The following is a 21,712-nucleotide window of genomic DNA, read 5'->3' as shown; positions in this document are numbered from 1 at the left end:
TCATATATGAGGATGTGCAACAGATTTTCCTTAGAAGTTTTTCTATGGCTCTTTTAATTTTTGTCCTTTTTTCATTAAGAGCTTTCTTGGGGGGGGGGGGAATCTTTCTGAACCTGGAACGTATTGGATGAGTTATTTCTTTGACAGGCTAAAAGAGCCAGAGGAGCATACAAGGCACTAACAGTTAATAAATACAGCGTGAGCATAATTATCCTTACAAACACAATAAGGAGAGCAGAAACGACTGCATTCAGTCTTCATGTAGAGAATTACTTTATTATTACTGGAAAAAATAGCAAAAAACAATGTATTAGGATTGCTGTGGCACAAACATTTGTTACTTGAAAATATCAAAATTTTAAATTACAAGCTAATAGCAGTGCAATGGATACATATTTTCCGTGGACAATTAAAGGTAAAATGAGCACATTTTCCACAATGCTGAATCTCCGTGGCAGTGCTTATAATAGTTCATATTTTCAAGTATTTTGTAACATACACAAAAAAATCCCTATTATAATAAATATAATACCTTCAAGTCTAATAGAGAACAACTGAAATACTTGCTTGTACTGAACACCTGGAGGCTTGCCTGAGATCATTGAACATCCCTGTGATCCTGCACTACAGCAGGGTGTAGATCACCCTAGTAAGGTGTTTCTGTAGATGACATGTAACCTCTTTTCATACTTAATTATATTTAATCAAATATATATTTTCATATTTATCCACTCACATTCATTACAACAAGAGCATTATAATAGAACATAAGCACAAAACGTATATTTTAATGATGTGCAATATAAAAACCTGAGATATAAACATATTAAATTGTGGCTATTCATAGCCTTTCTGACCAAGACGTAGTCTGCTCAGACCGATAACAGAAATTAGGGTAAGTTAAACATATCGTCCTCCACCTATTACCCAAAGTGTATTGCATTAAATGTATCTGTAAAACCAAAGGAAGGCAAAACTCACAGAAACTGTGTGGTATAAAATTGCTTCTTTCAAATATTTTTCAGCTCATTTTAAAATAACCCTAGGAAGATGAAAGCTTTATGGACTAGGACAGTATTAGTGAAGCCAATGGCAAAATAGGTCACAAACTTGCTTGGCACTTCAATTTCTACCCTCTGCCTGGCCTCTGCATCTTTGGTTGACACCTTCAACCAAAAACAAAGCACACGGAGGCTGAGGCTTTTCACAACCTGCCGGGTGATCACAAGAGACAGAATTCCAACCAGGAAACGGGCGAAGCTGTACACAGCCATATCAAGCGTTGGAGCTGGGATAGGGATTGGAAAGCCTCCTTCTGGCTCATATGTTTCCCCCAGCTGGTAGTTGGCCCAGTAGCCCACAGAGCAGCCTGCGCCAGCCCCGAGGATGGTGGTGGTGTCCCCCCTGGTGGTGCTGTAGTGGTCTAGCCGAGGGTAGAAGTAAGACAGGAGGAATGGAAGCACGACTGCAATGATTGGGGAGAGGGGGCTGGTCAGCTGCAGGTGGTCAAAGGTATCCCAGAGGGGGAAGGTCACTGTCATCAGAACAGCACTGATTAACGCTCCGCAGACCACATCCTGAAAAACAGATATCAGCTGCTTTCATTCGAATCGGCAGATTCCTGGTAAAAATCACCATCGATCGATGAACCAGTGCAAAAGGTGAAGCTATTTCCTGAGTCATGAATGACATGCGATCACCCCCCAAAAGAAGCTTTAGGTAAGATCGACATTATCAGCGAGAAATGAATTAAATAAGTAATAAAATGCTAGTTTTGATTGTCACAGTCTCTAATTAGAAGTGAACTTTATGTGACAATCAAGACAGAAAAGCTGAAAAAACAGAGCATGTGTGACTCACCAGTACTGTGTGCATGCCAGTATAGAGTCTGCTGAGACACACCAGAGTGGACAGAAGGCTAGCTGCCATCAGTCCAAGCTCAAATGGATACTGATAATGAGAGAAGAGATTATGCTTTAACACTGATGTTCATTGGCCATTTGTGCATTAGCATACTAATACATTAAAACCTTTGCATCTAATTTTTTGCTATTAGAATTACTGTCCATCATGATCTATAAGCTCATCTTATTCACTTAAAATGTAGCAAACAGTCTACCCATTGTTGAAAATAAGGATGTTCAAAATATACAACCCTCTTCGTAATCGTAACTAACAAAAATATGAGAAATATATTGTCAAATGAAAACTGACTGCCAGACACACAATTCCATACTATACTGACTACCTTCCTTAAGCAACTTCAAACTGCTTTTGTTTCTCAAGACTGGCAAAACAGGAGCTATGAGCAGTATGGTGTTAATTCTTAAGCTTCAAATCACTTTTTATTTTAAAATATCCTTTGTTTCAGAGCGTACACGTGAAAGCTTTAATACACTCTGAGATGAAGGTAATGACTGTGGTGAATAACCAAAGAAAGAAGGTTTAATTCTCAGACATATCATCTCTAGATAATTTTACCAATTTTGGACTCTGGAGCTATAGTCATAAGCAATTTCCCATTGTGTGAAACCTGGTGGCTAAAATTGCTTATAGATAGCAGCGGAATAAAAGGATACATGTTTTATTAAGAAATAATCTACTTAAAGGAGCATCCACATTCTTGCACTGACAAAAAAAATACTGTCCCCTCATTGCTTTTATTCAAGTCAGTCTTCCTAAACCTCATATGCCTAATTCCTGGAAAATGCTCTCTTGACAGATATTTAAAAGTGAAATAACACACGGTCTAATGCTCAAAGGGTCTAAGAACACAACAAAAATGATACTGTTCAAAAGCAGGTTCATCTCTTTATAAAGAATAGTGTACTATCCATTCATTTAATCATCAACTCATCACCCTAGTTTTGAATTTCACTTGAGTTTCAGTGTACAGTAAATGGCTGCAGACATGATGGGTGTTAAATGCTTTGGGTCACACAGGTCTGCCAAGTTTTTGCTGAATTCACTTGTATTTCCAAAAGAAATCATTGGCCTGTCTTGGAGCAGGTCATGGATTATCTCCCATGGGAATACAGACTTCATCATCTCTCCACCTGTTCTACAAAACCAACATCAATACCTGCGCTGTGGGCTGTCTCTGTGCTACAAAAGAAAATGCAGACCACATAGTTACAGTGTGCCACCGCCCAGCGATCCCAAAAGCTCCATCATATTTCTACAGGAAATATGGGCTAAACTGGGGGCAGCTTTAATTAGCTGAGTGTTTAATGGCGAATGGACATAAAAGCTCAACTTTATAGTCTCAGTGAGGGCGTCTAGACAGGCAACACCAGCAGGAGCACCATGGTAAAGTACAATCCTTATTCACAAGTGGGGCTGAGGAAAAGATGCACTTGTGTGGCTGTCTGCTTCTCTCCAAGCAGGGATGCAGACAAGGTTTGTAGCAAAGAGGTGTCTTTCAATCATTAATTCACCACTATTTGCCTCTACTCTTCTCTCCATTAAGAACTATGAACACTAAAATTATGTTTTGCACTCATCCTACCGACTCCTAATTGTTGTACCTCAGAGACCACTCCTGCATTGTTGTTTTTAATCTCTTATTAAAAATAATATGTTTATACAATATCAGCTAATACCCAGTCTGCCCTTTAACTCATTATCTGCCCACACCATACTCCTTTGTGGTTGGATTTTTATAGACCAAGTGTTTAAAAGTGAGCCTGTATATATATTCTTTTACTCCCAATGCTGCTGAATGGAATGCTATTCATGCACCCTAATGAACAGAATTGAATCAAAGAGATGCACAGCTGAAAGCACAATTATTCTTCAAGTAAGGATGACTCTGTGCGTGGCAGACTGAATGAGTATTCTGACCTTTCACCTCTGGGACCTTTACTTAAATCAAGCCTTCAGAAACACATAATACAGGGAAACTTGCAAAAAGAGTCCCAGCTACCACGACTACAACAGTACTTAAAGGACCAATATTAAAACAGAGAGGAAGAAACAGAAAACCTCCATCAATAGTCTGTACAATGTATTTCTAAAGCTAATGTGCTGAAGACACTTAATCAAGACTGGAGTGGTGATTTTCTGCTGTTTACCAAGAGCCAGCTGCTACTATTCATGTTATAATTATGCTTTACAAGTTTTAACTGCTGATTTGGAGAGCTTATATAGTTTCCTCCTGAAACTAAAATAAAAAGATAATTCATTATGCCTTCCGTGACAAAAAAAAAGAATATTTATGAATTTATGTCTTCAATTGACTGTTAAATCACATTAGGCTTTAATGAGTTTAATATTTAGAGATAATATTTTGACAATTATACGAGAATGCAATTTTATGTCTTATAAAGACATAGGATTTGCACATTGTATACATCCTAGCCAGTGCACATCAGTTAATGCTGTGCTTTGCTTTTATCAAGACATTTTAGAGAGAGAGACTCAACATAAAAACGGTGAACGAGATTAGGAGTGATATGTAGCATCATGGTGTTTAAGATTATCAAAGGATATTTAAAAAAGCTCAGTTTTAGACCCTAATCAAAAAGATGAATATCAGTTCACTTAGAGGAAGGATAACCTTTAAAACCAGTGTGCTGCTCTTGTGGACCAGTAGGTGGTGATCTCTGACTAGAATTTTCAAAACAATGCTTTGGTATGGTGATCAGAGACTTTCCAGTGCTTTTGGAAGTATTGTCCTGTGGATGAGATGTTTACCACAAGCCCTGACCATTTGGTCTTTAAAGACCCCACAGCCCATGTTGAAAGTGTGGTGGTGTTAACACTGCTGCCCTGGTGTCTAGCCTGCCTAAAATTTCCCCTTAATTTTTTGTTGAGGAAATTTTTCTCTTCTCTAGGCAATCTCCCTTATAGTAGGGCTGCTGGTGCATAATGAATCACTGGGTGCTGTGCGATGACGTAGAAGATTTTCCGATTCCTTGGGCGGAAGAGTACTACTGTATAAATGCAAGGAATTATTAACCTCTTTACTGACCTACTGCGTGATGGGGATGTTCATGCTTAAAGGGCGGTGCTGGTTCGTATCCCATGGCCGGCAGAGGAATCCTACTCCATCGGGCCCCTGAGCAAGGCCCTTAACCCCAACTGCTCCAGGGGTGCCAGCCAGGGGCTGACCCTGCGCTCTGACCCCCAAGCTTCTCTCCCTGTCTGTGTGTTTAATGTTTAATGAGCAAGTTGGGTATGCAAAAAAAGACAAATTCCTAATACAAGAAATTGTATATGGCCAATAAAGTCATCTTGTAAAGCAGGAAAAAGTTTTACCAGATGACTTGTGTGTTTCATTCCATAATGGTGTTGAACACCGAGAGTATCAAAGGTGAACTATCTTCTAAGAAAAAAAAACAGTGAGAGTAACACAAGGTTTAAATGCCAATGCAACTGAAAACTTCAGTCCAATTCAGTCCAATTTTTATGAATGTTAAGAGGATGCACTGGACGTTGAAAAACATTTATCATAGACAAGACACACACAAAGGAAGTGTCGAATTATTCGAACTCTTTGTTTTAGTCAGATCTGCAGGAGCATCACTGTCTGGCCCACAGCTGCCTTGGGAATCAATTTCTACTGAAGTGGCGTCACCAGCGAAAGCATGAAATGCAGTATTCCTGGAATTCTCTGTAATGCAGATCGATACAAGCTTCAAACGGAAAAAATCAATTCACCTCTTGAAATGTCTTTGTTAATTAATATTTTAGGCTAATTTAAGACATTTGTCATCTAACATATAAAGGTGATTTCTCTGTCAGCACAGCTCCCCTCTGGGAATTAAAGAAGATATTGGTGCTGTGTAGTTTCTGGCTATATCATCGTCATCATCATCATCAATAATAATAATAATAATAATAATAATAATAATAATAATAATAATAATGTTGTTATTGTTAATAGTCTACACAGAATGCCCCCATCTGACAATCAATACTTTTTATTTACTTTATATTTGGACCCCTATCCTTCCCAAATTACAGTATCTCTTTTCCAGTTTCATCTCACTCACTAACACCCAGAGTACTATATTAAAACGGGGCCTGAGGAATCCTTTTCATCTCCTCTCTTTCATTCCATTTCCTCCTTGTGTGACAAAAACCCAAACCCAATAACACCTTCAAACCACATCTGCACAGGAAAAGATAGAATCATAAAATCATCAAATGTCCAAGAAGAAAGCATTATTCTGTAGGATTCTTTCATGGTCCCTTTGTGATTAAACTAACTTTTTTTCTCCCCACACAACACAGTGCACGTTTATGACTTAATCTGTGATACTTATCAACCGAGATAAAAAAAAACTGGGGATTTAAAATTCACCCTGTGTAAAGTTTTATAAGCTATAGAAATTTTAGACAGTGAGATGATCATAGGGGTCACACAGTGTTCTCTGGAGCTACAGCGGTAGTTCTTTAGAATATAATCACACTCTAAATGCCAGTTCTCCTGGAGACTTCAATACCAGTTCTCCTAGCTTTTCACAGAGCAGCAGCGCTACTGAAGTCTGCTCCACAAGAAAGGGGAAGCAACCTCACAGCAGCTCCTTAAAGTAAAGCAGAGATTTTTTTCAAGCAAACCGCGCCGCCATAGCCAAGGCTGAATGTGAACAAAGGGAATTTCAGCCACAATTTCACTATCAGGTCGAAGCCACAGCACTGTACCCAAAGAAAATAAAACTTCAACCAGAATTGGAGTTTCCTTGGCAAGGAATCTAGCAGCTGGTTCCAGTGCTGAATTCTGTTTTCACTTTAATAAAACAATAATTTGTTTAGTTTAAAAATCTATTTTTCTGTTTTGCAAGAAATAACTCAATACACTGTAGTCTTATCATTTTATCTTCTTTTTGACTAGTTGTATTTATAGACGTTGATGAATCAAACATCTAAACTTATACAACACTTTTTACCGTGCTATAATTCACAATGTTGACTGTACTGAACTAACAATGGAATAATATCATTCTCTTACACCATAGACAGCTACATACCTGAACCCAAAACACATGCCAGCAGTTGTTCATGCTTTATTACATCTGCAACCACACTGTGTTAAATCAATATACTTAAAAAATAGTTTAATAAATCAACAGAACTAGATGTATATGTGAAATATGTTTAGGCATTAAGTGTAAGAATGCCTACAGATTCAGGAAATAACAAGAAGAGTCAACAGTGTCTCTTGAGGGGACAAACAAAAAACAAAAAGCAGTGACACTTTAAGACTGATGGCCCACAGGATAACACTTTCATTGATCTGGCCTTTTGTTTCAATAACATCTAAGGAGGACCTGCACAATAGATACCCACAGAACATTTACATTTTAAGGCAGACAAAAGCTGGTATGTGTTAGTGTGAAACAGCTTGGTATGCTTTAGGGTTAAGTAGACATAATGTAAATTAATGCCTGTGCATTGCTGTTTATTAATGTCGAATTATAGTAAGGGCTGAGACAGCAACATTCAATAATGTGATGAAGCCATGAGCAGCACCAAGTGAAAAATTATTTTGGAAGACTAGATGGAGTTTAAGTAACTCTAAGCTTATAAAGTTGTGGGAATCTCAGTAATCTCGTTTTTTTTTCCATTTCTGTTGACATTTCAGAAATCTTATTATTTCTCCTCATTTCCTGTTTAGACTGTATTCTCCAGTCTCCAATTGAATTGTGTCATCAGTACCATATTAGCCCTTACTAGGTTTAGCAATACAATACACACTCTGTAGTCTGCCTTAATTTTCATTCAAGTTCCAAACACTATCTGTGGACTGGCATCTCATCCAGGCTGAAGCCCTGCCTTATGATCCCAGAATAGGCTCCGGATTTCGGCAACTCTTACCAAGAAGAAGAGGTTTTCTGACAGTGTACGGCGGGATGGACATTATCTTTGTTATATCAAAGAGACTGATGAAAATTCAAAACAGAATGCAGGATGTTTTTGCATTCCAGCAAGACCAATTCCAAATGTTATTTTTGGCAACTCTGGCAAGTGTGTAAGCAAAACAGAAAACAGTGCAGCAGCTGCATCTCTATTAGCGGGTGATGAAAAGTTGTCCAAAGAAAACAAAGTGGTTGGTTTCAGGTGTTTAAGTTGCTTTAGATGTTTTTTCGAACACAGTGATTTATAAGGTTAAACCGTAATCATAGATGTAATAATACCTTTTAAGCGGTACATCTTAACAACATAACGTAAATTAATATTTAGAAATGCAGCAGCTGTTACAAGCCAGCACCTTACTCACATGGCTCGTACCCAGTCACAGGGTGGGAACAGAATCACCTGGGTGACACGCAAACACAGACTGCTGAATAACGGTCACACTGTATAAAATGTGAAAGTCAATAAAGCTGTAAAGCAAAGCAAGCTGTGGTAGAAAAAGAATCTTAAAAACAAACGTCAATCAAAAGGATTTTTTAAATAAAGTGTCATTAAAGTCCTTTAAAAAACAACAACAATGCAAAATCCTCAGCCTAAACATTCAATTAATAAAATGATTCCATGAATCAATAATCAACTACAAACCTAAATAAGGAAAAATGATTTGCAATGTTACGTATGAGACTTTAAAGTAAATGGTATTTAAAAGGCTCACTGAGAGCAAAAGCACTGAAAATAAGCGTGTAGTTTCAGCACCCACCACTAACAGCCATCTCCCCTTCACATTCTAAGCGAAATTGATGACTTTCAGCCACCATTTACTTTGCAAATAAAGTACATGAATAAATGTGTGTAACTGGTTTTATCCGTTTGGGTGTGGAACCTATTGGCATGCATTCTCGTGGGAAATCAGTTTTGAATTCACATGTTTTCGAGGCCTAAATTTTAACTACCAAAATCTCACCTAAAGGACAGAACAGCACAGTGTCCCTAGTCGCAACTCTGGGGTGCCTGGCTTCTGAAAAGTCAGTTTCGGGGGGTAAGAGGGTAGAGATGCCACCTACTGCTCCACCAACATCATGAAGAGCAGCAGCCTTGTTTTAGATCTGCTATCCCACCCCTTATGCAGCGTCAAAGATCTGATGAGATCAGGTGAGAAGGTGGTAACACTGATTCAAGTAAAGAGACATCACAGAGGTGCAGTGAAGTCGAAAGGCGTTTCCCCCAGCTGATGCAGCAGCCCTGTACACAGCCCGTGCTGAAGGCTCCTGTGACAAGCCCTTCTTACCTGGTACCTGTCCTTGGTGCTGAGGAGGAGAGTGAAGAAGATCGAGGTGGCAGCCATTGCATGTGTTGAAGGCATCCCATACTCGGCGTCCACCCTGGTCTCCAGCTTCACGACGGGTGGGGAGTATGGACGTGGCCATTTCAGGACATCCTTGGAGACCTGGCCGATGTACATGACTACCTAGGAACACCAAACCAGTTTTCATCACTGAACATTAACAATCGAAATGTCACGTGGTTTATAGCCTTACTGCCTTGAAAAAGACTTTGATACTGATGTCATTCGTATTTGGTTAAAAATACAGCCTTATGAATAATAAAATAGCCATCTTTATTAGTAGCAACATTTCTGGTCTTTCTGACTTCAGCTGTGTCTTATACTTATTGACTGCAATTAGCGATATGTTTAAAATATTCATGGGTATTAACTTGTTTTTTGTTGTCTCAATCTAAATGTTTTGTATATATGTTTTATAATAATAATAATAATAATAATAATAATAATAATAATAATAATAATAATAACATATTTGTATCACAATTTAAGTTGTGTGTTCGTACATGAGAGTGTCCAAGCAGAGTAGAGATTACAATATACATAAAATATTAACGGACAGCTCACACTGGGAAAAATTGTCATTAGAAACATCTAAAATGAAAAATATTTTACCGCGAATTATAATACATTCAAATAGATTAAAAAATGATCTTTGAAATATAACAAAACATTGGTGAAACATTGTTGTGTTATTAGTTTTTTACATGACTATTATATTAATGTATACTCTAATGGGGTAAACACTAATCATCCTTGTGATAAGTATGCTTTATTTCTGTTGTGTTTGCAAACCAACAGAAAAGCTTTAAAAGACAAATGTTACAGAGAAAACTGATGCATTTCCAGTTACTATAAATAAATAATAAGGGCCTGCAATGAATGAATACTGTGCAAAGTTTGCAGTTTGGCCAGGACTTGCTTTAAAACTCGGAGACCAAAGCTTTTAAAGGTATATTTTAAGCTTTCATGTTATATTTAATTAATCACTGCTCTAAATAGGGAATCGATTCCGGCTGTCACCATTTACCCTTTCTGGATAAAAGAAAATCTGAAAAAAACACTTTCCAAGCCATATACATCATTAAATCAACTATAAAATAACTACTTACTCCTGTTATATATTTTAAAGGAGCACTATCTTTCCGTTTTGACAAAGCGAAAAACATCCACTTTCATCAAAGCTGTGACAACCTAAAAACACACAAATTTAAAGAAACTGCATTCCTTCATCTTTTGGGGGGTATTATACTTTTAATATTTGTTAGACGTTTTCAGAGAACACCCCCTTATTTAATATAGTTTCATCTAGTGGAATCTAATTTTCAAGTAGCAAGATTTTATAAACAGTAGTACCGTCATCTAAGAACAAACTAATGTTTTTTTTATGTTTATTAAAACGCATATTTAGAGTATACAAACTACAATGAAAGCCAGTGTCCATTATCCCTACTCTAGCTTTCACTGTAAATCAGTTCAAAGGAACTTAACCGAAGCAGAGTGGCTTATCAGCAGTGGTTACACTTTTGGCATTATACCCTAACAAGAAAGCTTGCATCTACCATTGCTTGATCCTGCCTTCAGCATATCTTCGACCTTTCTGTGACTGACTGTCCTCTGCTGGAAACATTTACAGCAAACACAGAGCTGAAAGAGACAGCTTTATTCCACTCATGTTGAAGTCACCACACAATTTCAGTTTGCTCACAAAAGGACAGGTTAGGAGGCCATGCATCAGGATGAAGAGAATTTAGTTTCCACAGGGCAAGTGTTCATGGTGGGGGGGTTCAATTAAAAAAAGATAAGTTATGAAGATTGAGTAAGACAAGACTATAGTTTAATGTCTGACAAAAACAGACTGCACCCTCAGGCTACACTAAAATAGCTGGCTCAGGAGACAACAGATCTGCCTCCAGAGGAACCAGCAGAGCTACCAGAGCCAAAGTACTAGAGGACTTCTCCATATAAACCTAAAGATGGGGGCAGAAGACACACAGAAAATCAATGACAGTAAGTCATTTAGTGCCCTTATTTAGGAGATGTCTGAAAACCTAAATGTGTTTGGGTGTGTCTGAATCCTGGAACAGGCAGTCATTTTATTTTTAAGCGTTGCATAATAGTCAGGTTCACAGCCCTCTCTTTCCATGCAGAAACAAATCTTTTAGTACTGTGTGCAAGTCCTCCTCTCACTTTGGAATGAATCACCCACAGCCATTACCATCTGCGGAGCTGTTTCTGTACAAGCCAATAACAGATTAGAAAGCAATATAATTTGAATAAAACCAATGTTTTCTTAAGATTGAGAACTCTCCATTCCTCTAACCATCTTTAATCCCAGAACATTCATATGAGAAACAATTGGACCTTTCAAATTAAGTAAATCTATCTGGATCTGATTTCAAATGGATATATATATATAAACGCAATTTAGCAAAAGCAAAATGCCATTAAAACCAGATCACTAATGGTCTCCTTCTGCGAGCAATGAAAGTTATGGCCCAGATATTTAAGCCTACTGTATGCTTCTCTTTCTCTTAATGGACAAATTTAGCATGGAAGGGAAAAAGAGCCTCGAGACTAGACAAGTGTCACTTTCCTCCTCTCACGGCATGTGATCCAGAGCAAGTCATCCTCTCTCCCAATCCGGCAACCGCACTGCTTTGCAGAAACAGTGACAGAGCTTGTTTGCGTTTTGCCATGCATTTAAGACATACATAGACATACCCACCTCGCATAACATCATGAATACACAAAAGGGGGTACTGTTAGTCTGCACAAAGCTTGGCTTTGTTTGAATTCCTGATTCCAAAGAGAAGCTCCGAATTCTAATAGTAACTAAGCAACCAAGAGTTTGAGATCACGATGATTAGGTCTTTACTGACTTCGTTTTTTGTTTCTTTTTCAATATTTAACCCTGGGTCTGTAGCATACTGTATGTAAACTCATAGTCTCCTTGGCATGGAGAAAAAGAACTATTTTTGAACAGTGTGTTTATCAACGAGTAATATTTTGTCACACTTCAGCCTACTTGCTATTGTTCGTGAAAACATATTTGGAAAAACTATGATAACTTGTTTTTAATTCATTTACTTGTGCACCTACAAAGCAGTGGTTAGAGCTAAAGGCAACAATGGAAATTATTAGAGGTCCAACAAGCTCTTAAGGAGACAAAATCGGATCTGAATGGTTCGTTTCTGGAATGTATTAAAAAAATCTGTACATTTTCTAGAATGTTTATCGTCCTCTGACAAGATCTGTGTTTTTTTTTAAAAAGCTCGCTCTGCCTCTATCTTGATCTTGTCAGCAATGTGTGAGGTGTTCAAAAGGCAAGAGACCACCCATGTGTTAATTGCTCCTCAAAAATTAATGAAAACTTCATAGAACTAAATTATTTTGAGGTTTCTACTGCAATTTTATCAGCTCAGTACTCCCCTTGTTTCTCGGTAAGGTCAAATATTCTTCCTGATCCTCTGAACATCTCTCATGGAACCACATAAAGATCACCCAGAGACGTTTGTTCCCAGTTTTGGTTCTCTTCCCGACCACTGTTATTCCCTTCAGTCCACAAGTAGGAAAAATAAATGTCATCCTCCCCCAAAGAACCAGAATGATTTCTCTACATTTTGAACTCCTGACCTCTGTGTCCAAGGGTTCTACTTCTAAGCAGGAAAATAAAGCTACCACACCATTTAGATTACTTAAGATCTGTATTCATTTATCATACATACTCTAAAGGAGAACCTTATGTCTAGCCTCGTAAATACCTGTGGAAAATCAAATTAGAAGTGGTGGTACTTTAAAAAATGTCTGAAACCAGTGTCGAAATCCCTTAGACATCGCTAGCAGAGAGTACGCCACAGGTTAAACTATCCTAAAAGGAGAAACAGCTTTTACAGTGATGTCGGCCCTTATATTTTCTTTTATTTGTGTTTGCTTAGGACGGTTTCAAAGGAACACTCAAACCCTTATATGCTGGAGGAAAAAAAAGAACTGTCTTGCTTAAAATATCTACAGATTGAGTTTTATGCTTCAAATGACCACAGATTAAGCGCATTGTCTCTTCTCAGCAGGGTATTTCCTATAATACTTCACCACTGATCAGATCAATGGGGGGGAATCAACAGAAATGAGCCTAAAGTCCAGATAAGTTAAAGCAAAAACACACTGAACAATCTAGTCATTTCACATAATCCGATCAGAGAAGTTGAACCACTGTGTGTTATTGCTTTCATGTTTCAGACTAAGAAAAGTGGAAAAGAATGGAAAGCACAGAAGTAAATTGTCTACACGGAGAAATGTGTCAGGAAAAAGGGTCAAAGACTAGAGTAACACCTTATGCAGTGCAGCTTGATCCAGTTAGATGTCTCTATTTACTACTTGGAAACATCTGCATGATCTAAAGATGACTGCACACACTAGCATTTTCATATTTGTCCAAACACTTCTATCTCAACATCTCTTTTGGTTTCTATTTTATTATTAGCATGATCCCACTGGCTACTGTGTTAAAAAAAACAGGACCAGAAAAGTCAGCGACATCATAACTGGAAAATGTTGCAGACAATTACAATTACTGTTTGATTTTGTAGAAGTCATCTTGCTCTTTTTAACACTTCAGGCATGAAAATCAGTGGTCAGAGGACTGGAACTGATACATCTCACTCTAAACTGCAGCCAGCTAACACCACAAAAAAATGTCTATGCCAAATTAACATTTCCTTTTCATCTCTTCCTATTTTTCCCGATATGCCTTTTTTGTAAGCTGTACATGCCAATTCTGTTGGCTTCTAGAAAAAGAATCCATCAATGGAGCAATTTGTTTTTAAGAAGCCCAGCTGTAAAAAAAAAACACTGACAATAACAAAATCCATTCATATGACTGTTCTTTGGTGTCACGTGTAAATTATGTGAAAGAAGTTAATCTTTTCTGAAGAGAAGTATTATACTTAAAAATGGCCATGTGATGAGATAACCAGCTCCTTGTTTGTGTACAAGGCATTCGCCACTGACAGTTATGCTGCTGGTGACATTTTGTTTTCTAAGGCTAACAGCACAGTAACTAAGAAAAGGAAATTAAGCAGCACTCACTAGAGTCACATGAAGAAAAACAAAGGGGACCAATGCATTTTCTACTTCAACATCTTAGCCACAGGGCTCTTCCTATAATTGTTACAGTGGACTAGTTAGTTTCTGCTCTGCAGCTACTGAAAAGAAATTAAGATAAAATCATTATGAAGATAAGCGTGCAATGACATCCACTGAAAATACTTTTGCCCTCTCCTTGTGCAATTGTTGTGAGAGGGATTTCTTGAAGGCTTAGCGTCAGCAGGCTTTCCAAACAATTTTGGAACGTTAGAAACCAAGGGCTTTCAATTTTGGGACTTTTTGGTTTCTTTTTAAAGCAGATACCCAGGCTAGCTCCTAATAATTGTCCACATACGTTACATCTTCAATTCACAACAGCTAGCAAATAGATTCCTACATTTGGAAAAAAAAACTCCTGTGCATTTTGGACACGAGTTCCCCAGGGGCAGTTACAAGTATAGCTAATATTTCTTTGTCTTATGACAACAACAAGGCAATCAAATAATTTATCAAAGAAACTAGTCCCTGCAACTACTCTCTATTCCTGGTAAACTTCAAATCACAGGGAAATTGGGTTTTTGAAGCACTTGTAGATGACAGTTGAGTGTGAGTCATCATATTCTCAAAGGGAATCATTTGAAATATCAGTAACTTTCACATCACCGTAATTTAATCAATGCTTGTCCCAAACAAAATAATCTGCCATTAGCGTATATGTGTGTACAGATGTCTACATTCCATACACTGTACATGGTTACTACAGTAAACTCTCGAAGATATCCCAAACACACTTTAAATTACATTGTCTAAATACTAGACAAATGGTAATTAGAAGATTTCTTAGAGTGTTACAAAAAAGCCCCAAATTTCCCCCAAATTGTCATTCTTTTAAGTATTTGCTTAAAGTACTGAAAACGTGCATGATTTCTTCGTTTCCAGTTATGTCCACTTTGAAGATACAGGACTACAATCTTTCTTGCGCTGTTTATCAAAGCAGCCTTCAGGAGTTAATTCACTTAAAAGTTAAGAAATATCATTGAGCTTTCACAACCACCACTTCTAAGTAAGTCTTCAGTCTAAGACTGAAATCACACATGATGGATTCCCTTTGAAAATGCTAGTAAAATCAGATCATTTCTGTCTCGATTTTGAAAATATGCGCTTGAGAGTAACGACAGAAGGCATGTTTCTCCACATAAGATTGCGTGTTTAGAACAAGGTTATCATCGCAGATCCCTTGTGATCTTTCAAGAAACAGCTGGATGAAATCCAACAAAGGAAGCAAGTCCCACCCAGTGGCCTGAGCTGATTTTGAACCTTTCTTATGCTCTTCTTTCAATTATGGATATGAAAGAAGAATTAAACTTGAATTAAAATATTACCTGGCTCGTCAACGTGCTGCTGGCAATTCTTGTGGACTAACTCGGGTTGCCAGGATATTTAATTAAAAAAAGCTTTCCAAATTGTTATTTATATTTTAAAGAATTAAACCCATTAGTCAATTTTGGACAGGGGATGATGACAAATAAATATATTCAACATTTATTTTCAGGAAACACTGACCTGTAAATAGGGAACTCATTATTAGCATGTAGATGTTTCATTAATAATTTTGATATGCTGAATTAAACTTCATAATAAAAAAATGATTTTCTTCCCTTTAAAGACTGCACTTCCATTAATATAATTTCTGCAGGTTCTTTGTTAGTAGTCTCTAATTCTTGATATTTATAACAACCCTTTTCAAAAATGTTTTAGTAACTGTTTCAGAGATTAAAGGCAGCTGTTAAAAATGGTAAGAAAGGATATTGCAGGCTACCCTGGGTTTTCTTATCAGTTTACCAATAAACCAGGTACAGATAAAGGTAATAATAATCCTTAGTTCCGTAACTTTCAATACATCTCAAACATTTATGATCGTTTCATACTGTAAATGTTCATATGTCTTAAATACATTTTACTCAGAATCAAATTCTATCAAGAGCCATTTTTAACATGTTCCTCCCTTCATTTTTTCATCTGACTTTCTATACCCAATAATACTCGTTGTACAAATAATTTCAGCACATGCCTTCCATTATTAAAGCAAGGTAGGAAGGTTCATTGGCTGAAAATCATGTATATCTGAAGAAATGTAAATAGAAAAAAGCAGATGTAAGCTAAACAACAAAAAAAAAACATTCTGACAATCCAAGATAAGAACAAGCCCAAAAAACTGAAGAGGATACTTGGGCATACATATTCTTCTTCTGAAGACATACATCAAGACCTGAAATGAAACTTTAATATAAATCACATGGAGGTGTAATAGCTTCCTAAAAAGGGAAATGATAACAGAACTCCTCAGGGTACATAGGCTAGCCACATGATATCAATATGCTTGTACACTCTAAAGGGACTTATTTAAAATATAACTGCAAGATAATTTTCTTGTGAAGAGCAATATTTCACCAGAAACACTTATTACTTCAGCAGAAACTTTAATGACACCGAAGATGTGTGTTGTATAGTGATATGTACTATACTGAAGAAGATCTCTGTCAGGATGATGAACTTTTTTAATTATCTTGAAGGTGCAGTTCCACTGCGAAAGAGCCTGATGCCTCTATACCGCTACAAAGCACCAGTTATATTTTCATAGTGCCTCTACCCGAGACCCACTCCTGGCCAGCTAATGTGGGCTTCACTGTTCACAGTGAAGAGTGCACAGGTGGCAATAAATGAAACGTACTTACTGCCCACATATTGACCAGTCTCCGGCACAAGAAGGGGTCAAGGTTCCAGTGGGTACAAGGCAGAAAGGTGATGTAGAAAACTTCTTGGCCAAGTGCAGCACCAACGCGAAACAAGTAATAAAGGAAATAGTTCTTCACAACATACTTTGGTCTTGAATTCTGCCGAGGAAGAAACAGATTATACACCGAAACAGGTTGAATACCAAATAAGACACATGGCAAAATGTACAGAGTGATTTTAATAGACAACCTCCACAATAAAACAACTTCCTAAGTGGACATGATGCATTCCACACAATGAAGAGTGAGAATAATAGCATCAAAAACTTTTTTAAAAAAAGGCTTATTCACTGATTTCATATAAAAAATTGTAGCTATGCATTTTGAACTCCTTCTTTTTGTTTGCGGAGTATATGAGGAGAGTGATTTAAGGCTGTACTGTTGAGAAAAAACAAGCAGCTGAGACCCATTGACTCAGGAGGAAAATTGTTCAATTGTTCACAAGAAACTCCTGACTATATGCAAGAAACACAAGGGTTTGAAATAAATCTTTCAACTGGTTACAGTTTACAATACTTAACAAACCGACGTTCCCCAGCAAATGAATACTGACAGCACATGAATTATTGGAATATAATTCAGCAAGAACAAAAGTGAACACCCTATTTTAATCAACTAATGATGAGATCCTCAGCTCCATTTGTACCCGAGTGTGTATGCATATCACACGCAGTGGACAGCATGATTCCAACTGCAGTGAACGTCTGGAGGGTCAGGGGAAGAATATGTTTCATCTGTCATGGGAACCAGGCTCAAGGAGCGCGTGTTAGGCAAATGCACGTGCTGACAAGGTTTGGAAATCCAGGAAAACTAACATCACTCATGTTAACGTGTCGGGATTACAAATGGTTTCCCGTGTTGTAAAGTGCACCTGATAACGAATGCGTGCTTCCAACTGAGAGGAGGACAGTGGGAGAGCAGCAATGCGCTGGTGGCAACTTTGGATTTCCAGAATAAATGAGAGCATTCTCCGAAAAAAACAAAATGTTGCGCTCTGCCAAAAACGGGACAGATCTCGAGCAGTTTCTGGATGGAAAAAGAAAAGGGAATGCCTCTGGAGCTGTTCTCTTCAGTCCTTGATTTGAATCAACTGGACACCCATGGGAGGAAATGAAGTGTCGTCATTGAGGTCAGCATGTCACTCGCAAGAACTCACTGAAAACCCTGATTAAAGGCGTATGGGATGAAAACAGAACCTTATGTTTGCATTAAATTTGTTGACAGTGTGCTTCAGAACAGCCAAGCGGTGATTCAGTCATGTGGCAGATATGCTCAATTTTAGAGCAATCATGCACAGTATTTGCAGATGTAAAGATCTACTAGAACAGCTTCTCGTAGCTCCTCAAAAGCACAATAGCATTCAGATCTCCCCCCTATATTAAAAAGGTAAATTGAGATGGTTTTAAATCTGTGTGTGGTGCCATACTCCATTTAAAATTCTTATTTTTAACATTACAAGTAACCTTTGTGACAAACATCTTTGCTAATTTGTTGGTGTTGTATGAAGTATATTGCACTCTGAATGCCCTATTAATAAACTGCACCCAAATTTAGAAAGATGCTGCTGCTTAAGTTGGTGTGTGCCAATCAAAAAGATAGCAGACTAATGAATCTGAATTTGTCAGAAATGCTAAAACATACATCAATTGGTATATATACTAATGTTATACTTTTAGATATTGTTTCTTACAGCACAGTTACAGCAGTTCTTTCACATTAATGTGGAGACCCTATTGAAATGGGCTGCAGTTACCCTAAAGTCATTCCATAAATACGGTATGTGCTTAGATTAAACAAAGACAAAATATATTTCTATTAAAACTGAAGCAATACGTTTCAGATTGTCCTTCAGCATGTTTAGGTCCACATCAAGACAAATCAGGGAGTGGTTTGCTCATAAGGTATTTCTAACAGTTTCCATCTTTCCCCAAGGAATGAATTTACACTTGCCCTACAAGTGAAAACACAAGTGTTTTTCTTGTGTGGGAGCACTGATGAAATAGTGTTACACCCCAAACTGTTCAGCATGTTCACACTAAAGAATGTATCAGCTACATCTAACCCACATTCAGAACAAATCTGTGCTTTTCTGAGTCATCCTCTTGTTGAAAACCTCCATCTTACATAACAATCCCTTTTTATGCTTCTGTGGGCTCAGTTGGTAATCACATAATTGAGTGAACAGGGTGCCCTGCCTAATTAAGGAGTGACATTAATTTGAAGTTCCCCATGGGTAAAAATTGGCAACGTGAGGATGATAAAGCACCTCTATCTTATGATAAATTAATATTAGGGACTTGAAGGTACAGAACCCCCCCCCCAAAAAAAAAATAATCAAATGATACAAAATCACTCACAACTCAGCTCATTTTTTGTTGCTGACTGCCTGGCATCAGCACTGTAAAAACATATTCTGACCTACTGGTTTCTCAACTTCAGTCACTGAACATCAAAACACTTTGCAAAAGAAATACTGAGGAATTAGGAAGAGAAAAACATTGAATAAGCACACATCAGGAGGGTGGAGGCAGCTTCTTACAGCTAAAAAGCAGCGTGACCTGGTTTTCTATTAACTCCAAATCACTGAAGAAAATGCTGCTGTAATTTTGTAACAGCAGCTGTGCTTAGGAGTACACACGAAATTTAAAAAGTCTGCATTTGTGAACAAATTACTCTATTTTTACAGCCATCCCAGCACTCTTGAACAGCAAAGAGGATATTGTACTGTTCAGCAGAAACATTAAAAGGTAGCCTTCCGCTATGCCTTTTCTTAAGAACAAGCAGCAGATTAAAACACCGGGTACTGATTTAATTTCTCGATTTGACGCTATTTTGTTGTAAAATGTGAAAAAAAGAGGTCAAATATATCTTACAGATTTAGATGACCCTCACTTAAGAGGCCACCGGAAACTCCAGGGCACATTCTAGCAGACTTGATATTTATAGCCTGTTTAACCTCCTTCTTATTACTGGACAAATCACTGGGAGCCTTTTTCATGTTCGCGCGTATCGTAAGACACTATTCACAGCAACTTCTGGCAGGACTTTAAAGTCCAGACCGACCATAAAGGGTTAAGCGCATATACGTGTAGCAAAAAAGCCATTCCTCGCCAGAAAGCTGATAAACCTGAAGAGTTGGTTTGGTTACATCATTAAAAAGTAGGGTATAGGTAGAAAGAAAGATGTCAGGTGCGCATCTTGTTTTTAGAACAGAGAAGACTGTGAGATGTTCTGTTAGACAAGTTGAAAGAAATCCATACCTACCTTTACCAAATATCCATTGACCTGCGATGTGTAATTTGAATTCCTGTCATGGTTTTCCGAAGCGGTGCTTTCGTGCCGCAAATCTCGGTCTCTCCAGCTATTCGATCTTAAACCATCTTTACTTGTGTTCTCTGGGGCTGCATTATGATTCGTTTTATTGTATCTGTACGGATCAGTACGAGAAATGCGCTCCCCTCCGTCAATGGCGAACAGACCGCAGCTGTTTTGAAAACTTGCAACTAAGCCTGAATCCTGCAGTCGTCTTGTGGTTTTTATCATTATGAATTTAGTGTAAACGCAATAAATCCTCTTCACCTTGGCGTTTGGAATATTTGTGTTTTAGTTTCCTCCGGCCGAGTCTAACACTGAAATCTGTGCGAGGTGTGTACACAGGTAGGAGGTTAAACAGGTGTTTAGCTCCAAAGCCTGCGCGGTCCTACAGCCCTACCTTTTCACAGGTTGCTCTGGTCTTCCCGCAGTGTTTAACCAAGAAGTTGTTACCTTTTTTTTTTGTTTCCAGTCTAATCTGGGGATAGCTAGTGCCTTCAACTTCGACAGTGCTGAATTTCCTGAACTCAGAATTCGTTAGCACGTCTGTTGTTTCGATCCAATGAGCATATCAACCCGTTTTTTTACGAAAAACACGGAGATAAAAAATATACACTCTCACAGTCATATTTTTGTTGTCCTGTCTTAGACGTTCATCTTATATTTCGGCTGATATTTTCCCCTTTATATTGAAGGAAAAATATACATTATTACTGCTCATACTTGTCCATTCTAGTTAAGGTAAAAATACTAATAAAAACATATTTCAATTTTTTTTATACAGCATATTTTCAGCTACTTTTAGAAACAGTTCACTGTGTAATCGCTTCATCTTTCATATACATTTCAGTTTATCGATATAATACATATTTCCATATGCGCAAAATCTAGTAATGGGTGTCCGATACGTATATTTATCATTTGTACGTTAACATTCACGTAATTATTTGTTGGGGAAATATTAATCTCTTTTCTTTCAAGAGTGGTAATGAGCAGTTAAGCGAGTATTACTGTATGTCTTAATTACATTTCAAAATGACTTTAATTCAATTAAGAAATGAATGCCGAGAAAAAACATCAGACACCTGGAACATCTGCTTACTTTCTATTTTTCAGGGGAAAACTTTCATCAAGTTTTCAGTGGAAAGGAAAATTGTCTTTTTTCATTTCTGATTTTTTACATATGTCACTATTTATGTTAAGAATGGTATCTTCGAGGTCAAGATTTTGTTTTATTTAAATAACAGATAAAATAAATAAACTTACAAAGGACATTACAGGTTTTGGTCGGCCTCTGTAATTGACATATACAGTACAG

General features: G+C 37.6%; 1 protein-coding gene across 2 annotated transcripts; it reads right to left on the bottom strand.

The window, feature by feature from the left end:
- Nucleotides 1-249: 249 nt before the first annotated feature.
- Nucleotides 250-20,791, bottom strand: sgpp2 (sphingosine-1-phosphate phosphatase 2). 2 transcript variants are annotated; one of them, XM_088617813.1, is made up of 5 exons: nt 20,347-20,788; nt 17,023-17,181; nt 9,149-9,328; nt 1,861-1,950; nt 250-1,577 (listed from the first exon to the last, which is right to left on the bottom strand). In XM_088617813.1, the coding sequence occupies exons 1-5, from the start codon at nt 20,623-20,625 to the stop codon at nt 1,032-1,034; spliced, it is 1,254 nt and encodes a 417-aa protein (XP_088473939.1). In that variant the 5' UTR covers nt 20,626-20,788; the 3' UTR covers nt 250-1,031. The 2 variants fall into 2 exon arrangements, with proteins under 2 accessions (XP_088473939.1, XP_088473949.1); XM_088617823.1 differs by lacking the exon at nt 1,861-1,950 and having other exon boundaries at nt 20,347-20,791.
- Between the last annotated feature and the right edge of the window lie 921 nt (nt 20,792-21,712).

Source organism: Lepisosteus platostomus, chromosome 2 (genome assembly GCF_059453375.1).
Source record: "Lepisosteus platostomus isolate fLepPlt1 chromosome 2, fLepPlt1.hap1, whole genome shotgun sequence".
Lineage (NCBI taxonomy): Eukaryota > Metazoa > Chordata > Actinopteri > Semionotiformes > Lepisosteidae > Lepisosteus > Lepisosteus platostomus.
Note: the sequence above shows the minus strand (reverse complement) of the source record. Positions and strands in the feature narration are given on the sequence as shown.

Bases quoted from the DNA above. Each gene is read 5' to 3' on its own strand.
- sgpp2 (XM_088617813.1), bottom strand. From the start codon at position 20,625: ATGATAAAAACCACAAGACGACTGCAGGATTCAGGCTTAGTTGCAAGT. The intron at 9,329-17,022 runs GTAAGTACGTTT...TGGTGTTCCTAG, and splicing joins GACTGGTCAATATGTGGGCA to GTAGTCATGTACATCGGCCA. The intron at 1,951-9,148 runs GTAAGAAGGGCT...TCTCATTATCAG, and splicing joins GCACCAAGGACAGGTACCAG to TATCCATTTGAGCTTGGACT.